Genomic DNA, 26,792 nt, shown 5'->3' on the forward strand with positions numbered 1-26,792 from the left:
CCCTCTGGGAACCCTCAGTTGGTTTTCTGGATTTAAGAGTTTCTTTTTTTGGGGGGGCGCCTGGGTGACTCAGATGGTTAAGCATCTGCCTTTGGCTCAGGTCATGGTCTCAGAGTCCTGGGATCGAGTCCCGCATCGGACTCCCTGCTCCTTGGGAGCCTACTTCTCCCTCTGCCTCTCTCTCTCTCTGTCTCTCATGAATAAATAAATAAAATCTTAAAAAAAAAAAGTTTCTTTTTTGTTTGTCTTTTTTTCTTTCTTTTGTTTTTTTTCCTTAAATTCCACATATAAGTAAAATCATATGGTATTTGTCTTTCTCTGACTGATTTTGAAAATTTCACTTAAGAATACACCCTCTAGGGCGCCTGGGTGGCTCAGTTGGTTAAGCGACTGCCTTCGGCTCAGGTCATGATCCTGGAGTCCCGGGATCGAGTCCCGCATCAGGCTCCCTGCTCAGCAGGGAGCCTGCTTCTCCCTCTGACCCTCCCCCCTCTCATGTGCTCTCTCTCATTCTCTCTCTCTCAAATAAATAAATAAAATCTTTAAAAAAAAAAAAGAATACACCCTCTAGGTCCACCCATGTTTTTGAAATGGCATTTCATTCTTTCTTATGGCTGAGTAATGTTCCATTGTATATATATATTCCATATCTTCTTTATCCATTCATCTATAGATGACATTTTGATTGCTTGCATATCTTGGCTATTGTAGATACTAATGCTGCAATAAACATAGGGGTATATATATCTTTTCAAATTAGTGTTTTTGTTTTCTTTGGTCAAATACCCAGGAGTGGAATTACTGGATCATAAGGTAATTCTATTTTTAATTTTTTTTTAAACAAACTGGAAGTATCATAATTCCAGATTTCTTTTTTTTAAAGATTATTTATTTGAGAGAGTGAGTGTGAGAGAGCACAAGTAGAGGGAGGGGCAGAGGGAGAGGGAGAAGCAGGCTTCCTGCTGAGGGGGCAGCCTGTTGTTGCGCTCAGTTCCAGGACCCTGGGATCAAGACCTGAGCTGAAGGCAGATGCTTAACAAACTGAGCCACCCAGGCACCCCTATTTTTAATTTTTTGAGGAACCTCCATACTCTTTTCTCTAATGGCTGCACAAGTTTGCATTCTCAAGAACAGTGCATGAGGGTTCCTTTTTCTCCACATCCTCACCAACACCTGTTGTTCTTCTCTTTTTGATTCTAGCCATTCTGATAGGTGTAAGGTGATACTTCACTGTGGTTTTAACTTGCATTCCTCTGATAATTAGAGATATTAAGCATCTTTTCACGTATCTGTTGGCTATCTATGTTTTCCTTGGAAATATGTCTATTCCGGTCCTCTGCCCATTTTTTTCCTCCTCTGCCCAATTTTAATTGGATTATTTTTTTGGTGTTGAGTTATATAAATTTTTTATATATTTTGTGTATTAACCCCTTATTGGATATATCATTTACAAATATCTTCTCCTATTCAGTAAGTTGATGGTTTGGTAGAATTCACCTGTGAAGCTGTGTGGTCCTGGACTTTTGGGTTGTTTTGAGTTTTTTGATTACTGATTCAATTTCATTGCTAGTAATTGGTCTGTTCAAATTTTCTATTTCTTTTTAATTCAGTTTTCAGATGTTACACGTTTCTAGGAATTTTCTATTTCTTCTAGGTTGTCCAGTGTGTTGGTATACAATTTTTCATACTCTTATAATCTTTTGTATTTCTATGACATCAGTTATTTCTCCTCCTTCTTTTCTGATTTTGTTTAATGAAACTTCTTTTTCTTGATGATTCTGGCTAAAGGTTTATCAATTTTGTTAATCTTTTCAAAGAACCAAGTCCTGGTTTCACTGATCTGTTCAATTGTTTTTTACTCTATTTCACTTATTTCCTTCCTTCTACTGGTTTGGGGCTTTGTTTTTTTATTCTTTTTCAACCTCCTTTAGGTGTAAGGTTTGGTTATTTTTTTGAGATTTTTCTTCTTGAGTTAAGACTGTGTTGCCATAAACTTTCCTCTAAGAACAGTTTTTGATATTTCCCAAAGATTTTGGTTTGTTGTTTTTTCATTTTCATGTGTCTCCATGTATTTTTTTATTTCCTCTTTGATTTCTTGGTTATTTCATCCATTGTTTAGTAGCATGTCATTTAGCCTCCATGTATTTGTCATTTTTTTCTTGTGATTGATTTCCAGTTTTATACCATTGTGGTTGGAAAAGATGCTTAATGTGATTTCCATCTTTTTTAACTTATTGAGACTTGTTTTGTGGCCTTACATGTGATCTGTTCTGGAGAATGATCCATGTATATTTGAAAAGATTGTGTTTTCTACTGTTTTTGAATGGAATGGTCTCAATATACCTGTTAGTTCCATCTGGTCCAGTGTGTCATTCAAAGCCATGGTTTTCTTGTTGATTTTCTGTATGGATGATTTATCCATTGATTTAAGTGGGGTTTTAAAGTCCCCTCCTATTATTGTACTGCCAATTTCTTCCTTTATTTCTGTTAATATTTGTTTTATGTACTTAGGTGCTCCCATGTTGGGTACTTACGTATTTATCATTTGTATATCCTCTTATTGATTAGTTCCCTTTATCACTTTATCATATGTCCTTCTTTATCCCTTGTTACAATCTTTGTTTTGAAGTCTGTTTTGTCTGATATACGTATTGCTACCCCAGGTGTTTTTTTTTTTCTTTCTTTCATTTGGATGGTAAACATTTTTCTACCCCTTCACTTTCAGTCTTTTCAATCTACATGTCTTCAGGTCTGAAATGAATCTCTCATAGGTAGCATATAGAAGGGTCTTGCTTTTTTATCCATTCAGTTACTTCTCTTGCTGCTTTTAAAATCTCTGTTTATCACTATTTTTTATGCCATTTAATTACTGTGGGTCTTTTTTTTTTTTTTTTAAGATTTTATTTATTTATTCGACAGAGAGAGAGAGAGCAAGAGCAGGAACACAAACAGGGGGAGTGGGAGAGGGAGAAGCAGGCTTCCTGCCGAGCAGGGAGCTCGATGTGGGACTCGATCCCAGGACCCTGGCATCATGACCTGAGCCGAAGGCAGACGCTTAACGACTGAGCCACCCAGGCGCCCTAATTACTGTGTGTCTTGATGTTAATCTCCTTGGGTGTTTTTGTTCGATACTTTCTGGGTTTCCTGGAACTGGATGTCTGTTTCCTTCCTCCATGTTATAGAAGTTTCAGCTCTTATATCCTTAAATAAATGTTCTCTCTCTTCTACTTTTGGGATCCCTATAATGCGAATGTTATTACACTGGATGATGTAACTGAGTTCCCTTAACCTATTCTCATTTTTTATTATTCTTTTTTTTTTTTTTGCTGTGTAGCTTGGTTTTTTTTCCCCCAATACTTTGTCTCCCAGTTCTCTAATCCATTTTTCTTTTTCCTTTAATCTACTATTGACTTCCTGTAGTGTGTTTTTAATTTTAGTTTTCTTCTGTGGTTTTTTCTTTTTTCTATTTCTTCGTCAAAGGTCTCACATTCTCCACCCTTTTTTCAAGTCTCGTAGGCATCTTTATGACCATCACTTTGAATTTTTTATTAGGCATATTCCTTATCTCCATTTCATTTAGTCCTTTTGCTGTGGTTCTTGTTCTTCCATTTGTGACATATTCCCATCTCCTCATTTTATCTCTCTGTGTTTGTTTCTATGTGTTAGGAAACTTAGCTACGTCTCCTGATCTTGAAAAATGTGGCCTTGTGAGTAAGATTTCCTGTGGTACCCTATAGTGCAATGTTCCCTGTTCACCAGGCACATCAGGGGTGTCTCCTCTATGGGTTTTGTGTGCTCCACTCATATAGCTAAGCCTCATTTGCTTTCATCAGTGGCCCATTTTGCCTCTTGTGGGCTGGGTTGGTCCTGTGCTGTTAACAAGCTAGTCTGGGGATGTTGTGGGCATGTAACTGGGCAGGCTCAGCAGTCAGACCAGGCACTGTCCTCAGCCCATTTGTCTGGGCTGTGATCCCACCAACTACAGCCAGCAGTCCTTGTCTTGTCCACTGAGAGGCTTTTGTTGGTAGGCGTGGACTGCAGTTAGTCCATATGTTTGCTCCAGACCCTGTGCTAGGGCTGCACATGCACTGATCGGGAGATCACTCTCTCCACACCACCAGTGTGGCTGCTGGGTCATTTTCCCTCTCCACGGGGCAGGAATCACTTTGCAGTGGTGCTGGTCCTTGCCAGGGCTGCATTCAGGACAGAAAGTGGAAGGAGTTGCTTTGGAGGGACTCCTGCTTGGTGGGGCAGTTTAGATCCAGAGGATCTGCAGAAGAATGGGAGAGGGGGCATGTGGTATTTGAAAGGTAGGTGGAGGGTGTTCATGCTTTTTCATGCAGACATCCCACTATTTAGGCTGGAGGTGGGGGAGAAATGGTGCCCATCAGTTTTTTTGTTCTTGAAGTCTCCTAAAGATCCCTGCTTCTTCAGCACACATTGAGGGATTAGTAATTTTCACTTATACCCCAGGTGCTTTACAAAGTGCTTCTTCTGTGCTGTATCTTGGTGGGGCCTCAGTTTTTCCTATCATCCTTTGGCTCTCCCAGGACTGAATCTACTAAATTTTACCCAGAGTTAAGCTCCACTGATTGTAAAAATTCATGATGTTAAGCCCTACTGGTTTTCAAAGTCAAATGTTATGGGGACTGGTTTTCCCAATGCAGTTCCCGTGTCTGTGGTGTCTGGTGTGGGATGTGCTCCTTTCCTTTCTCTGTGCTTGTGGTGTCCCTCCCATCTGTAGTTAGTCTCACTGAGACTTTGGTTCCAGACTGCATCTCCACCCCTCCTATCCTTTCCCATGTGTCCTCCTCTCTACGGTTAACCATTGAAAGTCTGTTCTGCCGATCTTTGGGTCGTTTTCTGTGTTCAGTGTACCTATGTGGCTGTTATGCAGGTTTGTCTATGGAACATAATGAATTTAGAATCCTCCTAATCCAGCATCTTCCAAGGATTGCAAGGTTTTTTCCTTCAGCACTTTAAACATACTGTGCCATTCCCTCATAGTCTACAAAATATCTGCTAAAAAATATACTGTTAGTCTTTTGGTGTTCCTTTAATTTTTTTTTTAAATTGAAGTAAAGTTGACATAGAATGTTACATTAGTTTCAGGTGTACACCAGAGTGATGTGACAACTCTGTACATAATGCTATGCTCACAACAAGTGTATCCACCATCTCACCTTACAACATTATTAAAATGCCATTGACTACATGCCTTATTCTGTTGCTTTCATCCCCATGAGTTATTTATTACATAATTGAAAAGTTAAGGGTTCCCGTTTATGTAACAAATTGTTTTTCTCTTGCTGCTTTTAATATTTTTTTCGCCTTTAAATTTTGACATTTTAATTATACTATATCTTAGTGTGGGTCTCTTGGTATTCATCTTTTTTGAAATGCTCTGGGCATCTTAGATCTGGATGTCTGTTTCCTTCCCTAGGTTAGGGATGTTTTCAGCCTTTATTACTCAAGACAAGATTTTGGCCCTTTCTTCTTTTTCTGGGACCCTTATGAGTGTTAGCTCACTTGATGTTACCCATAAACCCCTCAAGATATTTTTACCTTTTCCCATTCTTTTTTCTTTTTCTGCTCTGATTGGATGAATTCCACTGCCTTGCCTTACAGTGGACTGATCTTTTTCTCTGTTTCATGCAACTTGCTGTTGAACTAGTGTATTTTTCAGTGAGGTTATTATATTCTTCAGTTCTGTGACTTTTGTTTATTTTATTTCAAATCATTCTGAGCACCCAAGACATCAATCTGAGGACTGGGAGAACAAACTGCACAACTAGAGGGAGAAAAGAGGCCACATTGTGGAAGGTAGTTGGTGCAGAGACATGATTTGGGAGAAAAGAATCACAGGTGCTGTGGAGGGGATCACAGAGAAAGGAGAGAGTAAGAACAGCTTGCAGCATCTGCCTTCAGCTCAGGTCATGATCCCGGGGTCCTGGGATCGAGCCCCGCATCGGGCTCCCTGCTCAGCTGAGAGCCTGCTTCTCCCTCTCCCACTCCCCCTGCTTGAGTTCCCTCTCTCACTGTGTCTCTGTCAAATAAATAAATAAATAAAATCTTAAAAAAAAAAAGAAAAACACTTCCCTAAAACCACTGACAAGGTAAATGAGAGGGGCTGATTATCACAAGTTTTTACAAGCAGTGGAGCTCAAAGACGGAAGGTTTAGAAGTCCATGCCATCGCTGGGGTAGAGCCTGGCAGGCATAGAGCTGCTGCTGTGGAGAAGGAGAGCAGAGGCCCTGGAGTGGACAGTGTGGTCTGAGGGTCCCCTGAGACACATTGGGAGAGATAGTTTCCCTTCTTCGAGTGCATTTGGGAGAAGTCCACTGCTTCTTAGGGGACAAAGGAGCTGGTAAGTGCCATTGAGCTGCTCCATTCATTAGCAGAGGAGCAGAGACACCTGCTGAGAGGCAGCTAACCTGGATGCTGGCATTTTGATGTGCTTTACCATAAATTCCAGGCCCCTGTGTGTTCATGCAACTGCCCTTCTGGGACAAACCAGCACTGGCCATGGTGGGGCGAGACCCACAGCGTGGGTCCATCGTGTGCTGGGTCCCTAAAATTTGGAGTTTTGAAACCCAGCAGGTGCACCTGAGATAAAACACAGGAGCTGTGCTGTTGGGTGGGCAGATGACTCAGACAGAGACAAAGGTGAAGACAGGGATTTGAGGAATGCCTGGCACTCACAAGGGGAGATTGGTCACTCTTATGTGAGGGTTTCCTGAATGGCAGCAGGTGTGAACTTCCCTCTCTGGGGATGAGAGAACTGGTTAATGCCATTTTTACTCCTGCCCATCAGCATGGGCAGACTTCAGTGAGCATCACAGCACCCACAGTGGAGGCTCAAGCTGCTTACACCAAGCCGTGCCCCTGCTGTGTTCTTCAGGTGCTTTTTACTAGGGCAAGCGTGTCTGCAAGCCAGAGCAGCAATGGGCTCTTCCCCCAGCAGACTAGCACAAACCCCGCTGGATGCACCAATTCTACCGACCATAGAATGCTGCAAAGCTGCAGTTCTAGTGGAAACAGGATCTGAGCTCTTTTTTTTAAGGGGAGGGGTAGGGGGAATGGGAGGGAGAGAATCTCAGCAGGGAGCTGAGCCCCATCATGGAGCTCAATCCCACAACCCTGAGATCATGACCTGAGCCAAAATCAAGATACAGATGCTTAACTGACTGAGCCACCCAGGTGTCCCAGGATCTAGCCTCTTTTAACAAGCAGACCAAAGCACACCTAGTTAAAACTCACCACGCACTGGCCAAGGTCAAAATGCTTCCCACTGCAGGCAAGGAGAAACTCTGCAGAGGACTGACCTGAGGGAAAGAGCAGCCAAAACACAGCAGCAGAGTGCATGCAGCATCCAACAGAGACACTTCCTGAAGCGTCAGGCCCTGGACAGTATATGACCTATTCTTAATATAGTCATTAAGAAGGAAAAAGAAACATAGCAGGCTTTCCTAACACACAGAAGACAGAGATCTAGACAAAATGCCAAGACAGAGGTAGTCATCCCAAAAGAACAAGAAAATATCACAGCCAAGGATCTAATCAAAATGGATGTAAGTAACATGCCTGAACTAGAATTTAAAACAACAAACATAGGTATACGAGCTGGACTTGAGAAAGGCATGGAATACACCAGGGAGTCTCTTACCACAGAGATAAAAGACCTAAAACTAGTCAGGCTGAAATAAAAAATGCTATAACTGAGATGTGGAACCGTCTGGAGGTAATAAAACACAAGGATGGGGCGCCTGGGTGGCTCAGTTGGTTAAGCGACTGCCTTCGGCTCATGTCATGATCCTGGAGTCCCTGAAACGAGTCCTTCATCGGGCTCCCTGCTTGGCAGGGAGTCTGCTTCTTCCTCTGACCCTCTTCCCTCTCGTGCTGTCTCTCATTCTCTCTCTCTCAAATAAATAAATAAAATCTTTAAAAAAAAAAAAACAAAACACAAGGATGGAAGAAACAGAGGAATGAATATGTGATATAGAAGATAAAATTATGGAAAAATAATGAGGCTGAAAAGAAGAGGGAAAGAAAAATATTGGATCATGAATGTAGACTAAGGGAACTCAGTGATTCCATAAAGCGTAATAACATTCATATCATAGGAGTCCCAGAAGAAGAAAAGAGTGGGAAAGGGGCAGAAGGTTTATTTGAGCAAATTATAGCCAAAATTTCTCTAATCTGGGGAAGAAAACAGATATCAAACCAGGAGGCACAGAGAACTCCCATCAGAATCAACAAAAAGCAGGCCAACACCAAGACATATTGTAGTAAAATTTGCAAAATACAGGGATAAGGAAAAAATCCTGACAGCAGCAAGGGAAAAGAAATCCCTAACTTACAAGGGAAGACAAATAAGCCTGGAAGTAGACCTGTCCACAGAAACCTGGCAGGCCAGAAGAAAGTAGCATAATATATATTTTCAGTGTGCTGAATGGGAAAAACATGCAGCCAAGAATACTTTATGCAGCAAGGCTGTCATTCAGTATAGAAGGAGAGATAAAGAGTTTCCCAGACAAACAAAAACAAAAACACTTTAGACCAAAGGACACCTACAGACTGAAAGTGGGGGAATGGAGAACAATTTATCATGCTAATGGACACCAAAAAAGGTGGCATAGGGGTGCCTGGGTGGCTCAGTTGTTAAACGTCTGCCTTCAGCTCAGGTCATGATCCCAGGGTCCTGGGATCGAGCCCCACATCGGGCTCCCTGCTCAGCGGGAAGCCTGCTTCTCCCTCTCCCACTCCCTCTGCTTGTGTTCCTGCTCTCACTCTCTCTCTCTCTGTCAAATAAATAAAATCTTAAAAAAAAAAAAAGGTGGCATACGCATACTTATAACAGACAAACTAGCTAATAAAGGGGTCTATCCAACAAGAAGATCTAACAATTGTAAATATTTATGGTCCCAACTTGGGAGTACCCAAGTCTATAAAACAATAACAAACATAAAGGAGTTCACTGATAACACAATAATAGTAGGGGACTTTACAGCAATGGAAAGATCATCTAAGCAGAAAATCAACAAGGAAACAATGGCTTTGAATGACACACTGGACCAGAAGGACTTAACAGATATATTAAGAACATTTCATCCTAAAGCAGCAGAATACATTCTTTTTGAGTGCACATGGAACACTCTCCAGAATAAATCACATACTAGGTCACAAATCAGACCTCAACAAATACAAAAAGATTGAGATTATACCATGCATATTTTCTGGCCACAATATTATAAAACTTGGAGTTGATAGCAAGAAAAAATTTGGAAAGACCACAAATACATGTAGGTTAAAGAACATCCTACTAAAAAATGAATGGTTTGGGAAACCTGGGTGACTCAGTCGATTAAGCCTCTGCCTTCAGCTTAGGTCATGATCCCAGGGTCCTGGGATCTAGCTTTGTGTCAGGCTCCTTGCTCAACTGGGGAGTCTGCTTCTCCGTCTCTCTCTGACCCTCCCCCTGCTCGTGCTCTCTCTCTCTCTCTTTCAAATGTATAAAATCTTTAAAAAAAAAAAAGAATGAGTGGGTTAACCAAGAAATTAAAGAAGAATTAAAAAAATACACAGAAGCATATGAAAATGAAAATACGATAGTCCAAAACCTTGGGGATGCAGCAAAAGCAGTCATAAGAGGGAAGTATACAGCAATACAGGCCTACCTCAAGAAGCAAGAAAAGTCTCAAATATACAACCTAAGTTTACACCTAAAGGAGCTAGAAAAGGAAGAGCAAATAAAGCCTAAAGCCAGCAGAAGAAGAAATAATAAAAATTAGAGCCAAAATAAGTGATACAGAAACAGAAAAAACAGAACAGACCAATGAAACTAGGAGTTGGTTCTTTGAAAGAATTAATGAAACTGTTAAACCTCTAGCCAGACTTATCAAAAACAAGAAACGACCCAAATAAATCAAATCACAAATGAAAGAGGAGAGATCACAACCAACACCACAAAAATACAAACAATTATAAGAGAATATTATGAACAATTATATGCCAACAAATTGGGCAATCTGGAAGAAATGGATAAATTCTTTTTTTTTTTTTTAAGATTTTATTTATTTGTTTGACAGAGAGAGCAAGAGAGCACAAGCTGGGGGAACAGCAGAGGGTGAGGGAGAAGCGGGCTCCCCGCCAAGCAGGGAGCGTGATGCAGGGCTTGATCCCAGGACCCTGGGATCATGACCCGAGCCAGAAGGCAGACACTTAACCATCTGAGCCACCCAGGCACCCCAGAAATGGATAAATTCTTAAAAACATGTAAACTATCAAAACTCAAACAGGAAGAAATAGAAAATTTTAAAAGACTGTAACCAGCAAAGAAATTGAATCAGTAATAAAAAATCTCCCAACAAACAAAAGTCCAGGGCCAGATGGCTTCCCAGGGGAATTCTACCAAACATTTAAAGAAGAGTTAATACTTATTCTCAAACTGTTCCAAAGAACAGAAATGGAAAGAAAACTTCCAAATTGCTTTTATGAAGCCAGTATTACTTTGATTCCAAAACCAGACAAAGACCCCACTAAAGGAGGGAATTACAGGCCAATATCTCTGATGAACATGGATACAAAAATTCTCAACAAGATACTAGCAAATAGAATCCAACAGTACATTAAAAGAATCATTCAACACAATCAAGTGGGATTTATTTCTGGGATGCAAGGGTAGCTCAATATTCACAAATCAATCAAGGTCATACACCACATTAATAAAAAAAAGGTAAGAGCCATATGATCCTCTCAATAGATGCAGAAAAAAGCACTTGATCAAGTATAGCATCCATTCTTGATAAAAACCCTCAACAAAGTAGGGATAAAGGGAACATAACTCAACATCATAAAGGCCATGTACGAAATACCCACAGCTAATATCATCTTCAATGGGGAAAAAACAGAGCTTTTATTTTATGGTCAGGAACAAGACAGGAATGTCCACTCATCATTGTTATTTTAACATAGTACTGGAAGTCCTAGCCTCAGCAATCAGGCAACAAAAAGAAATAAAAGGCATCCAAATCTACAAAGAAGTAAACTTTCACTCTTTGCAGACAACATTGATACTCTGTAGAAAACCCAAGACTAAAGCAAAAAATTGCTAGAACTGATACATAAAATCAGTAAAGTCACAGGATACAAAATCAACATATAGAAATCTGTTGCATTTCTCTACACCCATAATTAAGCAGAAGAGAGAGAAATCAAGGAATTGATCCCAATTATAATTGCACCAAAAACCATAAGATACCTAGGAATAAACGTAACCAAGGAGGTAAAGGATCTGAATTCTGAAAACTATAGAACGCTTATGAAAGAAATTGAAGAGGACAAAAAGAAATGGAAAAACATTCTATGCTCAATGACTGGAAGAACAAATATTGTTAAAATGTCTATACTACCCAAAGCAATCTACACATTTAATGCAATCCCTATCAAAATGCCACCAGCATTTTTCACACAGCCAGAAAAAAACAATCCTAAAATTTGTACATTACCACAAAATAACCTAAATAGCCAAAGCAATCTGGAAAAAGAAAAGCTGGAGGCATGACAATTCCAGACTTCAAGCTATATTACAAAGCTGTAGTGATTAAGACTGTATGGTACTGGCAGAAAAACAGACCCATAGATCAATGAAACAGAATGGAAAACCCAGAAATGAACCCAAAACTATATAGTCAACTAATCTTCAAGAAAGCAGGAAAAAATATCCAATGGAAAATAACAGTCTCTTCAACAGATGGTGTTGGGAAAACTGGACAGCAACATGCAGAAGAATGAACCAGACCACTTTCTTTCTTTCTTTCAAGATTTTATTTATTTATTTGACAGAGAGAGACATAATGAGAAAGAAAACACAAGCAGGGGCAGTGGGAGAGGGAGAAGCAGACTTCCCAACATGGGTCTAGATTCCAGGACCCTGGGATCATGACCTGAGCGGAAGGCAGACGCTTAATGACTGAGCCACCCACGCGGCCTAGACCACTTTCTTACACCATACACAAAAATAAACTCAAAATGGATGAAAGCCCTAAATATGAAACAGGAAGCCATCAAAATCTTAGGGGAGAACACAGGCAGTAACCTCTTTGACCTTGGCTGTAGCAACTTCTTACTAGACATGTCACCAGAAGCAAGGGAAACAAAAGCAAAAATGAACTATTGAGATTTCATCAAGATACAAAGCTTCAGAGCAAAGGAAACAATCAACAAACCTAGAAGGCAACCTACGGAATGGGAGAAGATATTTGCAAATGACATATCTGATGGAGGGTTAGTGTCCAAAACATACAAAGAACTTATCAAACCAAACACCCATAAAACAATCCAGTTAAGAAATGGGCAGAAGACATGAATAGACATTTTTCTAAAGAAGACATTAAGATGGCTAACAGACACATGAAAAATGCTCAAGGTCATCATAATCAGGGAAATACAAATCAAACCACAATGAGACCACCTCACACCTGTAAGAGTGCCTAAAATTAACAACACAGGAAAATAACAGAGGTTGGCAAGAATGCTAAGAAAGAGGAACCCTTTTGCACTGTTGGTGGGAATGCAAATTGGTGTAGTGACTCTGGAAAACAGTATCGTGCTCACTTCAGTAGCACATATACTAAAATTGGAAAAGAGTATGGAGGTTCCTCAAAAAGTAAAAACAGAACTATGCTATGATCCAGCAACTACACTACTAGTTATTTACCCAAAGGGTACAAACATACTGATTCAAAGGGATGTGTGCACCCTGATGTTTATAACAGTATTATCAACAATAGCCAAATTATGGGAAGAGCCCAAATATTCAGTGACTAATGAATGGATAAAGAAGGGGTGGCATAAAATGGAATATTACTCAGCCATAAGAAAAAAATGAAATCTTGCCATTTGCAATGACGTGGATGCAGCTAGAGTGCCTTATGCTAAGTGAAATAAGTCAGAGAAAGACAAATACCGTATCATTTCACTCATATATGGAATTTAAGAAACAAAACGGATGAATATAGAAGAGGAAAAAAAGGGGGCCTCTGGGTGGCTAGGTTGGTCAAGCGTCTGCTTTCGGCTCAGGTCATGATCGCAGGGTCCTGGGATCTAGCCCTGTATCGGGCTCCCTGCTCCGCGGGAAGCCTGCTTCTCCCTCTCCCATTCCCCCTGTTGTTCCTGCTCTCGCTGTGTCTCTCTCTGTCAAATAAATAAATAAAATCTTTATTTAGAAAAAAAATAAGAGAGAAGCAAACAGTAAGAGATTCTTAACTATACGGAGTGAACTGAGGGTTGATGTAGGAAGGTGGGCAGGGGGATGGGCTAAATGGGTGATGGGGATTAAGGAGGGCACTTATTGTGATGAGCACAGGGTATTATAGGTAAATGATGAACCACCGAATTCTACTCCTGAAACCAATATTACACTATATGTTAACAAACCACAATGTAAATAAAAAACTGATACAAAGAAATAAAGATTAAAATACTAGGCCAGTGAAAATCAAAAAAGAGGAAGAAAATTGTCAAACCTTCAAGTGTCAATGTAGTCGAATAGGACAGCGAGCCAAACTGAAAGTAATAATGAAGGCTTTATTCCTTTCCTGTGCTACTGCAGGTAAGAAGCAAAGAAAAATGCTGGCTCTTCAATGTTCCATTTTTTATCATGGAATGGTACCAGGCATGGGCCAGTCAGATGATAGGCAGTGCAGGCAGTGGAAAATGTTTCACTGCTGAAGAGCTGGACAAAACACTCCTACCATTTTATGGACTTGGGGCTTGGGAGAAGGAGAAGGGGTAATGGCTAGGAGTAAAAAAGTACTGAGTCAGAAGGGAAAAAAGTTTTAGTCGAGGTCCCCTGATAAAGAAGTCTTGGTAGAGGCTCCACTGTATGGAGGCCTCTGAATGGAGGCAGTTGGGCTAGGAATGCTGAATGTGTATCAGCAATGTTGGCTCAGGGGTGGAATGAGGGTCTGAGTCCTTGACTGCAACTCCTTCCAGAGACTGCAATACACTGACCATGCAGCAAGTCTGTTGTGAGGAGGGCAGGTTTCCCCCATGAGGCCAGCTTGGTAAAGCCTGTGCAATTGCCTGTCATTGAACCTGAAGGACCACGTATAACGTTTTGGCCTGGAACTAGACTCCAGTGGAATTTAATGTTAAAATAGTAACAGCATAAAGAAAGATGTATATAATGTCACAACAAATTAAAAAGATGTTATAAACCTCTTGGCACCAAGGAAAGATAAATATACAAAAGTATTAGAAATTTAGAAACCTGATTTTTTAAAAATGTACCTACAGGAGATAGCATCAGTGACATCTAGAAATGGTATTGAATTGTAATAGATACATATATGTATATATATACATACACACACGTGTATGTAAGTTCACATAACAGCTGACTCATATAAATTATTTCAGTTGCATTTCATTTGTGTTGCTAAGGAAGAAGAGCATCTGAGACAAAATTTGCAGAACTCCAAAGCTGGTTCTTATTCTGTGTTAGAGCACTAATTTTTTTTCATGCATTATCACACTTAAACTGTGATCAAGACAGAATTTTTTTTTATGTTATGTTAATCACCATACATCATTAGTTTTTAATGTAGTGTTCCATGATTCATTGTTCGCATATAACACCCAAGACAGAATTTTTTTAAGTAATCTCTGTGCCCAATATGGAGTTGAACTCATGACCCTGAGCTCAAGAGTCACATGCTGTACCCACTGAACAGGCCAGGCACCCAAGACAGTATTTTTTAAAATACATTTAATATTTAGATTTACCCATAGATTTATATTTTCTGGTGCTTTCTTTTCCTTGCGTTTTCCTTCTATCTGAAGAATTCCCTATTAGTATTACTTTTGGTCTAGATTTAAGAGCTTTTGCTTTAAAGAATATTTTGTTTTCATTTTGAAGGATATTTTCACTGGGTATAGAATCCTAGGTTGGTAGATTTTTGTTTCACTTTATTATGTTAGTACTGAAAATTTGTCTTCTAGATTTCTATCATTTCTCTTGGAAAGTCAGTCATCAACTAGTCTTGTTGCTCCTTAGAGGGGGAATGGTCTTTGTTCTCTGGCAACTTTTAAGATTTTTCTCTTTATCTTTCAACAGTTTTACAGTGCTCTTAAAACAGGAGATGATCATTGTGTTGGAGCTCTGTGATGGAGGAGGAAAGCAGTAAAACATGAGGTAAAAGTTAATGGTACAGATCATGTAGGGCTTTGCAGGATATGGTAAGGACTTTGGGTTTCACTGAATGCTGTGGAGATCTATGGAGTGTTTTAATCAGAAGAGTGACCTATGATCTGATATACAAGTTTTAAAAGGATAAATTTGAATTGCATTGGGAATGTCAGGAAGACCCATTAGTACACTACTGTAATAATGAAGATGAAGGATGATTATTTTTCTAAATCATAAACGAACAATGAAATGTACTCTCAAGCAACTGTTAAAATATTTTTTTCTTAGTCAATGTGCAGAATGATAGATTTCCTAACATTAAACCACTCTTGCATCCTTGGGATAAAACTAATCTGATAGCATATTTTTAATATGTTTATAAATTTAGTTTGCTAGTATTTAGAAAATTTGTAATTTGTTGCATTTATGTGCATGACTGGGTTTAGGAAAGTAATTTTGTTCCTCAGACCATCCTTTTCTGGTGTGGTATATCAAGAGTACACTGTGAGACTGGCTTTATAAAAGGAATTAGGATGTTTTCTTAAACCCTAATCTTTTAGTCTCATTTCTAGGATATTTGAAAGACATTCTGGTCTTGGCTTATCTTTTATGGGTAAATTTTTAACTCAGAATTGATTTAACGATTATGTTTTTTCCTTCATCAATTTTGCTAGAGGCTTTTTAAAAAAATTTTCAGATAGAGGTTTTGATTTTGTTGATCCTTTATTCTACTTGCTATTAATTTTTCCTCTATTCATTCTAATTTTTTTTTTTAAAGATTTTTATTTATTTATTTGACAGAGAGAGACACAGTGAGAGAGGGAACACAAGCGGGGGGGAGTGGGAGAGGGAGAAGCAGGCTTCCCGTGGAGCAGGGAGCCCGATGTGGGACTCGATCCCAGGACCCTGGAACCATGACCTGAGCCAAAGGCAGTTGCTTAACGACTGAGCCACCCAGGCGCCCCCTATTCATTCTAATTTCTTTAGGTTCATTTTGCTATTGTCTTTCTCCTTTACTAGGATGATTAGGGTCATTACATTTTTAATCTTCATTTCCAGTATATGCATTGAAGCATAGAAACTTTTTAAAAAAAGATTGTATGTATTTATATTGGGGGTGGGCCAAGGGGTAGGGAGACAATTCCAAGCAGGCTCCACGCCCCCTGTGGAGCCCGACCTGGGGCTCCACCTCACAACCCTGATATCATGACCTGAGCTGAAACTGAGATGCAAATGCTCAACTGACTGAGCCACCCAGATGCCCCGAAGCATATGAACTTCTCTACCTGCATGTTATCAATTTTTTTTTTAAAGATTTTGTCAGAGAAAGAGCCAGCAAGTGAGCACAAGCAGGGGGAGCAGTAAGCAGAGAGAGAAGCAGTCTCCCTGCTGAGCAGGGAGCCCAATGCGGGGCTCGATCCCAGGACCCTCGGATCATGATCCAAGCTGAAGGCAGACGCTTAACTGACTGAGCCACCCAGACGTCCCGTTACCAAGTCTTATATGCAGCTTTCATTTATTTAAATATTGCTGAACACTTACATGCATTCTTGTGTATTGCAATGAGAAAAATAGATCTTAAATCTCAGAGGTGCATTTGCAATTTAAGATAAAAAAATCTTAAAAATATATAAAAAGTTTATATTGTCATTCCATTAGAAGTATTTTCTAATTTTTAACATGCTTTGATGTTTCATGAAGTTAATTTTTTCAATTCAAGCACATGGGCATAAGAATTTCTTTTGGACTATCTTCATAGGTTACCTCTATCTAGTCTTATTGTGCTGTTGTCTGAAAATCTGTATAATGGTCTTTGGTGTTTATTGAGATTTGCTTTGTGATTTACTGATATTTTTATAAATATTCCATGTGTACTTAAAGTTTTACCTAACAATTGAGTGATAGTTTTTATGTGAGTCTATTAGATCTAGCTTTTAAAATTCTATTCAATTCTTTTAATTACTTACCACCTACTATCAGTTATCACAGATACCTTAGGCCTAAATTTCTCTTTGTAACTGTCAATTGCTTTATAGATTTCAAAGCTTGAGTTTTTTTATTCCTGGTGAGAATTGCTCCATTTATCATTATTAAAGCTCACTTCTTATTCCAACACTTATTTTTTTCACCTTAAAGTCAATTTTATCTGATTAATAGTTTCACAATTTCATTTGATTGGCATCTTATTCCATTAATTTAAACTATTACATCATTGTGTTTAATAGTTATCTTTGTAAAAACCACATAATTTTTAAACTGGCAAGTTTATGGTATTTGCATTTACTGTAACTACTGACATTTGGATTTCTATTATTTTGTGTGATTTGTTCTTTCTCTTTGCCTTCAACAGGGTTTTCTTAACTACAAATTATTTCCTTCCTACTTAATACTAACTTTTAATTTAACCTAACTCTTGCGAACTGTAAAACAGTACACAAATCCTTCCAGGTTTACACTGCTTTTTACCATCACAGTGAACTTAAAATAGGAACCAAATGTAGTCATTTGGCAATGCTGCTGCTGGACACTAGTTCACACTGCCTTCTGGCATTTGCAGGCTATGTGAACCTCTTGCACCTTTTTTTCTTTACACTTAAAAAGGGAGAATTTTTAAGGATAAAGTATTGGGAGGTACTTACAATCAACAGACATTCCTTCTTCACCGCTGGAAGGCTGTCTTTCCTATTTAATTACTAGTGACTTAGGTTTTTCAACAAGCAAAACAAACCTAAATCCTATCCAATTCTCCCCAATTCAGCATAAGACGAATAGGAATGAAATGTCAATTGTTAAGCCTTCTAGACTTAAGTATTCATTTGCATTTCATTGGACAGTCTAAAGTACATGGGGCTATAAACATTTTTCTAGACGGAGGATCCATTAGCCTTTGATTCTTTTGTTTTTCTGTCCCTATAAGATTAAGCACCAAATGCTCTAATCTAGACCAGGGGGCCTTAATCATTTTCTTATCCCAACATCCTAAACTACTTGATACATTTTTGTTAAGAATAGCAATTTTCTGGGGCGCCTAGGTGTCTCAGTCGGTTAAGCGTCTGCCTTTGGCTCAGGTCATGATTCCAGGGTCCTGGGATGGAGCTCCACATTGGGTTCCCTGCTCGGCCGGGAGCCTGCTTCTCCCTCTCCCCACCCCCACCCCCTTGTGATCTCTGTGTCAAATAAATAAATAAAATCTTTTAAAAAAAAATAATTGCAATTCTCAAGCAAGAGCTATTATGAGACTTAACGGGGCATGGAGCTCCTCTATGCCTACTGAAAATGTCTAAAGTCTTCATATTCATTTATTACTACATTTTCTCTTCTAGTATATAAAGCTAAATTATTCTCTGACAACATATCCAACATGAGTAAACTATTTTAGTTTTCAGAATCAATTGCATCTGAAGGTTTGAAAAATTCGCCCATTTAAGACCCTCATCAATAAGCAAACTTTTGTAAATGTTTCTGATGACTTGTCCACAAACTACCATCAAGTCAGTGAAGTTCAATATGTGAAAATTAAACCTAAGGTGTACAAAACATGGTTCAAGAAGTAGATATATATTTATTCTAATTACATGACTTGACAATGTGCACTGTCATCCAAACATTAATTGCATTTATTACCAATTGCTATTTGTTCACTAGTATGAAGATGTCAATTTACATACATAAAATGTTTTATATACTTTGATCCTGCCATATGTAAACATTTTTAAGGATGTAGTGAGCCAAAATTGTGTTCCAGTTGTGTATTCCTAGAATGTTATCAATATAACATCTCAAACCATTCTCATGTTGGCTCATTGAAGCTGAGGTCTATTACATGCAAAAATCAGTTATTATTTTTATAGACACGTCATACTTGGTTGATTTTATGCATTGCACTGGTTACTCTGTGTAGAGAAAACAAACTGGGAAATTAAGAAATCAAATGTAGTTTTCTTAAAAAAAGAAAAAATAGCTAGTAGGAACTAAACTGCCAGAAATTATTTTACACTAATGACTAGAGTCAGAGTCACCATGTACAGAAATTATTTTAATAATGGTTGAAGAAAAAATGACTTGGATGCCATATTGTTAGAACTGAAACAATTTGATAATTTCATTAAAAAACTGCTTCTGTATACTGTAGTATTGAACAATGGCTTCATCCTACCAAGTATAAAAGGTAACCACTTTTAATGTGAGCCTCCTTGTAAAACACTAAGCCATAAAATTTTATTTCAGGGACAAAAATACAACACTTTAAAACATTACCTTGATTTCCCTATCTCTAATTACATTTTAACATCTTATTCTGGATGGGTCCGTATGATTTCAAGAGGATTTTACTCAAGGTCTTGAAAGCAAAAAATTTAGGAAATTGTAAAAAAAACAAGGAAGATGCACAGCACATGTACGTAAATCAGAAAGCAAAAAACAATGGAAGGTGGCTAACCCTTAAACAACTATTTTGAATTTCTGAACCTTGTTATTTTGTCACATTGATATTTGTATTAAAAGTAAGGAATGCTGGGTTTCTTAATACATAATAATTCACAAAATTGACCTCTTTTGGTCCAGAACTACTTAAAAGTATTCTACTTGAAAGTATTCTAAAGGCCAAAACATGAAAAATCTAGAAGCCATTATTAAATTTTAGAGATATTATATATGGAAACTTACAACACGGCTTTCAAGTATGAATTTAAGAGTCAAAATATTCTTCACAGTAAGATTTGGTATTTAAAGGGGACAAAGGCAATAAAATTAGCTATCAAAGTGATAGGACAGCAGTGAAACTATTTTTAAAAATCCATGAAATAAAAGACCTAAAGAATAATCTAAAAAAAAACAACAAAATATGCTTGAGAAAAATAGGATTATTTAAGAGCTTAGAACTGGATGACAGGATAAATAAAACAAGATTAACCAGAAATAATAAGATCATTTCCATCTACAAGTTTATACACTATAAAAGTAAAACATACTGAATTTTACTTATCTCTGTACAGGATGGGTTATTTTTAGGTTATCATTTTACTTCTTTAATAAATCACCCTGTGACTCAGAACATGACAGTAATAGATTCCAAAGCAAAGATTATACTGTTGATTTTTATTATGGTTATGGATTTTGACCTGCTTGACAGAGTCAAATAATCATGATTCAATTATTAGTTTTTTTCTTTGATTTGAATGTTCCAAGTCATTTAATAATGTATTTTAATAGATGTGCTTTTTCTTTTAGTACCTACTCTAATAATATTGCTAGAGGTATCCTTAGGGATCTGAAAGATGAAAGAATGATTACCACCTAATAGGTACTTGACCACTGCCACAGACATTTAAGTTTTCTTCTTTTAAGCAGTATCAGTTTAATATTCTAAGAATTCCAGGTGCCCTTTTTTGTGTGAAACAAGTACCCTTGAATTTAGCAAGAAAAAAATTTAGACATCTGATTTATAAACCCAAAGCTGTTTTCTTAGGAAACACAGGAATATATGGGAGAACATTAATTTTAGTACATTTTTAAATTAGAGATGTGGAAGCAAAACAGATGAAGTTTTTTGTTTGTTTTGGTCTTTTTGATCTGCATTAATTTTTGTTACTTTTTTATCAAAAGAAAAAATTATATGCCTCCTGGGAACTTTTAAAATGATAAGACCTTGGATTAAATAAGACCTTGACAAAAAACAAAAGGTAATTATAAACCTGCTTTTTCTTTTTTGATCAGAAAGTCTGTTTTTCTGAAATTGCTTTAAAAAAGATTAGTTTGCTAAATGGTAGTCACAAACCACTGTAGAGTAAGAAGATAATAAAATATTAGAACCACACTTGATAAGCATCCCTACTACCTATGTCATTTGAAAAGTTATCAAGTGGCTCCTTTAAGCAGTGCCATCAGATTTTAAATACTGATAAAATTAAGTTATGCCTATCATTAATTTTGTAGGATCAAATATCACAAAGCCAAATTCCACTTAAAACTTCCAAAGTTTAACCACAAAATAACATTTACCTTAGAATTGAGGTTTTTGGTTGAAATTCTAAAAGGTGAGAAGGGTGAAGTTGTATTTGCCATTTAAGATTCACTTCTATGGTATGTAAGACCAAAGCCAGGGTTTCAGTTGTTGTGAACTACCAAATATCAGCTATTAAAAAAAAATTCCTAATGGGAAGGTTTATAGGTTTATTATTACAACTCAAATTTATGAAAATGGAGAAATGGTTCTATGTATTTTGGGTCAAACTGAAGTCAGCTAATTGGTTTACTGTATTTGCCTCTTGTCTTTAAATACTGATGATTTCTCACAAACAGTTCAAGATGTGCTAATTTGGATAAAATGCTTTAACACTCATTATATTGAATATTGAGCCCCAAAATTCACTTTAATATAGACTTCTATCTAGGAAATAATCATATATATACTAAAAATTGGCCAAGAAACTCTAAGAAATCTTTATTTCTTCTTAATAAAAGTCTAATTAATTATATTCTTTTAAACGGAGATGATCTGCTTATTCCAAAAGCCCAATTCTTTGGTGTGCTGTTTCTAGTTGTTAACTTAAGAATTCTGTATACTGCTAAGGAATTGAAACATCTCAAACTTTCTTATATTATGTATTTAAGCAATCTTTGTTTTTAAAATCACAGTATTATTGGCTATCAGGAGTTGGATTCTGAAATCAAGTAATTTCTACTTTTCCAAAGTGTGCTAATCTAGATGAACCATCCTAGATATTTTCTACATACTTAGTTCGTATTTGCTTATTATAGGAAAACATTATAATTTTCTAGGTCTTTTAAAATAACTTCTAAAATAGTGGCCTTTTTGAAAAAATTTTTGTCTAGTACTGCATATATTTCAGTGCAGATTAAAATTAAACTGAACCATGCCTTCCACCCAAAACTGTATTAAGGAGAACATATTTTCCTTTATTAACATATTCAATAAATAACCACATCATAAAGGTTAAAGGGCTTTTGAAAATATCATTTAAGTTGAATGAGTAGGAAAAGAATACATATTATCTTTGGATGTATTTAACTTATTAAGTCAGGTGTTATATAACTGCAAGAAGTGGAATGTTATATATCTGACTAAAACAGAGCTACATAAACTGAAGAGAAGAACAGGAAATGTCAGGTATAATTAGACAATTCAGATGCAGAAAGGGCTATTTCCTCATCTGTTTGCAAGAAGTTATGGAGCTACATAGGTCTTAACGAAGTTGGTGGAGATTTTCTTGTTAACTCAAGAAAAAGCTATAAACTCCCTAATGTGTACTGTTGAAATATTCCTTCCTAACTTTGATGCTATTCCTGAAATGAACCTATATATTCAACCTATAAAGGAAAAGTAACTGATGCTTTAAAGAAAAAAAAAGTACTTCATTACTAATGGATATAATTAGTTCACTTCTGGAGTATTAAGACAAGGATAAGTTTAAAGACTAGAAGACATTAAAAATATATTGGGTCTATATGATTTTTTAACGCAAAAAAGGGACATCTCCCTCAAAAAGGATGAATAAAAATCCCTGCAAAATGCACTGCTCCATACTCTCCCCTTCAGGGCAGACTACATTGTAGAAACAAAATCTCTCTTAAGAGAACTATTTGTGAGTAATAATGACTATCCCTAAAGATATTCAACTCTCAATTTTTACTACTTAAGAAAAGTCAGTATTAGTTGTTCTTAATTTAAAGGTTTAGCTTTGGGGAAAAGTGAGCCTTTCAAAATTTTAACTTAGGTTAATCTAGTTGATTGGCATGAAACAAAGTGCCCATGGCATTGTCTATGCTTCTTGTAGGTTTGGAAAGTCATTTCAGTCTGCTCCCATACTTAAATAGTTTCAAGCCTCTGGAAGGAACTGAACAATGTGAACAAGTCTGGTGATGAAGCACAGATTAAGTCCTTCAAATATCTTAATTTCACAGTCCTTTGTCCCATATAATAGATGTAAGAAGCACCAAAACTGGAGCCAAGATCTGAACAGGTAATGTAACAGCAGGAACTATAATTTAATCACATCATATCATATTACACTTATGTAACATTCTATATTTTGCCTGTTGATATGTAACATAGTTAAGTTTATTACAAGCATTATTTCCTAAGACTTACGGTAGAAGTACTTCTTTTCAAGTATTACCACTTATTTAATAGTGTTTATCTATTTCTTAACATTAAGTAAATCAGTGATAAATGTATATTATGCGATACACATTGTGCCATTTCTCCCTACCCTGTGTTATTAACAAAATCAATTAAGAAAACCAAAACAACTATTAAAACTGAAACAAGGCTATCAACATCACAGATGCATGTCTGAGTAGGTCAACAGCATTTCCCCCTTAACATGAAGGTATTTTCATCAAAAATGCTTCTTATCTTTAGGCTAGTATTACTTTAGCAGCAGCTGGTCTTCAGGACAAGTAGATCAGAAGTTTCAAGTGAAAATGACACTGAATTACTCTGAGAAAACATCAATCCACATTACTAATAAAAGATGCAAACTGCTGGTGTCACCGTAACATAAAAATTGTGTTTTCCCTTTCAACATGTGATTTATTTCATTTATGTGATGACAATACTTCGGAGCTCTCATGGCACAACCAATGAGATTATTTGTTTTCATATTTAAATTCTAACTACAATAACTAGAAAAAAAGTCAGTGCCTCAGTGGCTTTAAACCACATCAATTTCAATGTTTTTCAAAATGATGATGCAATTAAATCTATGCTTCTGCAACAATAGTGCAATACAATATCCTCTCCTGAATACAGGAGCTGAGGTTTATCCAAGTAGAAGCTTTAAATAAGGTAGATTGTTGCCAAATACGTATCAGTCTCGCATGTTTGATATAACATGTATTAGGAAAGCTAAAACTGACTTGTAATCTATACTCAGCTAAAGCTTCACATAAGCAGCAATGGAAATGAACAGAGGTGCACTCAATATAAAACACTTTTCAAAACTACTCCAAAAAACAAATGACAAAAAGTTGTTAAAGAACAACTGAACATATGTTGTGTGTACCACATGTAAAAGGAAGAATGGACCTTGTGGTTGCTTGCACTGTTTGAATTATGTGAAGGTAAATTTAAGACTTAGTCCACTTCCATCTCTCCAGAAGATTTAGTATGCTGGGAGCTGTCTTTTGTTGTATCTGGTTTAGTTTCAGTCCCACTCTGTCCATCCATTGGTCCATTGTGTTCACTATTAGCTTTTGCTTTGTCTTCAGCAACCTCTACTTTCGGTTTGGGCTTGTAAATGATGGGGTTACAGAAATTATCCAGTTCCTAAAGACATGAAGAAAAGTGATTATTTTAAAAATACTACAGAATAAGTTATCATTAACTTTCTAAATTTCCACATTAATAGGACATTCCTGAATTTATGTTAGCTCAGTCAGAAAACCAAGTTTCTTCAAATACTTCAATGAAGCATTTACTTCAGGGTTAGTGCATGTTAGTGTTGACAACGAACTCTTCAATCTTTAATAAATTCTTTGTATCTAATTTTCCAAAAACCTGGTTCCTCATAATTTAGTTTTCTTGGGCAGAAATAATTTTTAATTCATTCCTTTAAATTATGCCTAAGGCTCTGAGAATTATGTCAAATAACACCTATTTCATAAATTGATATTTACATGAAAACAGCTTTAATAAGTGGAATTGTAGAACTATGCTGAAGGAAAAATAAGTCATGAATGTAAATGCAACTTAATATAATAACTTTAAGTACAATGTATTTTCTCTATCTTTGCTTATTTCTTTTTAACACAGAAATAAAAGACCATTAAAATCTTTCAAGACCAGTGTCACAGAGATTGGGATGGTGATGGAAAGATAGGAAGGAGTGTTAACATCCTGGGGAAACTGCTCTTATCACACTATGTCTCAATTGATGAGGCATAAATTATTATGGCTTCTTCGCAAAACTTTCTCAAAAGGAAAATATTTTGCTTAAAAAAAATACCTGTTTTTGTTTAAAAAAACCCAGAAAAACAAAAACCTTGAAAACATACTCAACTAGAAAAGAAAAAAAAAAGCACCTGAAATTCCATCTTCTACAGATTAACATGAACATTCTGGTGAATATCCTTCTAGATGTATGTCCATGCATACACATACATGCAAAGCTACAGATCCATGAAGATGCTTGCTAAATAACTTCATTTAGATTCTATAATCTTTCCTTTTCCATTCAATATGTTGTATACATCTTTCTATCTAAATATCTCTCTATATCTAAAATTATGTAATGATTGCAAAGTGTTGTGTGGATGCTTCAATTTATCTAGTTTCTTACGGCTAGGTATGTTTCTTCCAATTTTTTGCTAACTAATAAGCAAGGGTATTTATGTGCCTATACCTGTGCAATGATCAATTTAGGATGAATTCCTAGAACTGTGATTTCTGGGTTAAAGGGTATGTACACTTCCTTTAAATTTCTATACATATACTGATAAAAAATGTTTTAACGAATTCAACCAAGTTGCTCAGGGAGAGCATCTGTTGCTTTGCACCCTTGACAACTTATGACAAAGATTATGAATGTAAACACACAACCATGAATCCGATGAAGAGAGATGGGTGAGAAGAACGTGATGAGGATGAACACCTTTTCCTATACTTATCAGACATATATGCCTTTTTTGGTCAATGGCTTATCCTATGTCTTTACTAATTTTTCTACTTAGATGCTGATTTTTTTTTTAAGATTTTATTTATTTATTTGACAGAGAGAGACACAGTGAGAGGGGGAACACAAGCAGGGAGAGTGGGAGAGGGAGAAGCAGGCCTCCCGCGGAGCAGGGAGCCTGAGGCGGGGCTCGATCCCAGGACCCTGGGATCATGACCTGAGCCGAAGGCAGACTGAGCCACCCAGGCGCCCCGATGCTGATCTTTATTATAAAATTTGTCTCCATGTTTTTCATGGTGTTTTTTTCTATGGTAATCTTTGATATTTTCATGGGTAATGTTTTTTAGACCGGGAAATTTCTCTCAGAAGTAAGATTTTTACGACAGAATTTTACAGGTTTCAAATGATGTCAAAGACCAACACTGCCAAGTTTTACAATGGAGATTTAGAAGTCTTATCTAATCCCGAAAAATCTAAAGTATTTAACAGCAAGTTGTCATATTGCTTTCTTTCTGCACTACACTTAAAATGTAAAAAAAAAAACAGCCTTGTGTATGTGACTAAATCAAGAAACAGAGATGTCCCACCTAGAATCTTTTTTTTTGCAAAATTACAAATGAGCCTTAAATTTGTTTCTCTAAGTTCTTTTGCAAGTTGATGATTTCTCAAAGTATGGCTCCCATTAAAAATGTTTAATGCTTGGGTGCCCTGGGTGGCTCAGTCATTAAGTGTCTACCTTTGGCTCAGGTCATCGGCTCAGGTCATGGTCCCAGGGTCCTGGGATCGAGCCCCGCATCGGGCTCCCTGCTCGGCGGGAAGCCTGCTTCTCCCTCTCCCACTGCCCCTGCTTGTGTTCCTGTTCTCACTGTCTGTCAAATAAATAAAATCTTTTTTTTTTTTTAAAGATTTTATTTATTTATTTGACAGAGACAGACACAGTAAGAGAGGGAACACAAGCAGGGGGAGTG

General features: G+C 37.1%; 1 protein-coding gene and 1 long non-coding RNA gene across 4 annotated transcripts in view; one reads left to right on the forward strand and one right to left on the reverse strand.

The window, feature by feature from the left end:
• The window catches only part of LOC145720122 (uncharacterized), a 43,712-nt gene extending 18,847 nt beyond the window's left edge, over window positions 1–24,865 (forward strand). Inside the window, exons 2-4 of one of the 2 annotated variants that reach the window (XR_014142876.1) lie at window positions 15,119–15,196; window positions 22,987–23,172; window positions 23,574–24,865. This is a non-coding gene — a long non-coding RNA (uncharacterized LOC145720122). Of the gene's footprint in view, window positions 1–15,118; window positions 15,197–22,986 lie in introns of both variants that reach the window. The other variant, XR_014142875.1, reaches the window with a different exon arrangement.
• HSPA4L (heat shock protein family A (Hsp70) member 4 like) overlaps window positions 23,174–26,792 on the reverse strand; it is a 50,121-nt gene continuing 46,502 nt past the window's right edge. For both annotated transcript variants that reach the window (XM_081811916.1, XM_081811917.1), the window contains exon 20: window positions 23,174–24,479. In XM_081811916.1, coding sequence (XP_081668042.1) covers window positions 24,288–24,479 — 192 coding nt within the window. In that variant the 3' untranslated portion in view covers window positions 23,174–24,287. The remainder of the gene's footprint in view (window positions 24,480–26,792) is intronic.

Source organism: Leptonychotes weddellii, chromosome 2, assembly GCF_054177405.1.
Source record: "Leptonychotes weddellii isolate Sample4059 chromosome 2, ASM5417740v2, whole genome shotgun sequence".
Lineage (NCBI taxonomy): Eukaryota > Metazoa > Chordata > Mammalia > Carnivora > Phocidae > Leptonychotes > Leptonychotes weddellii.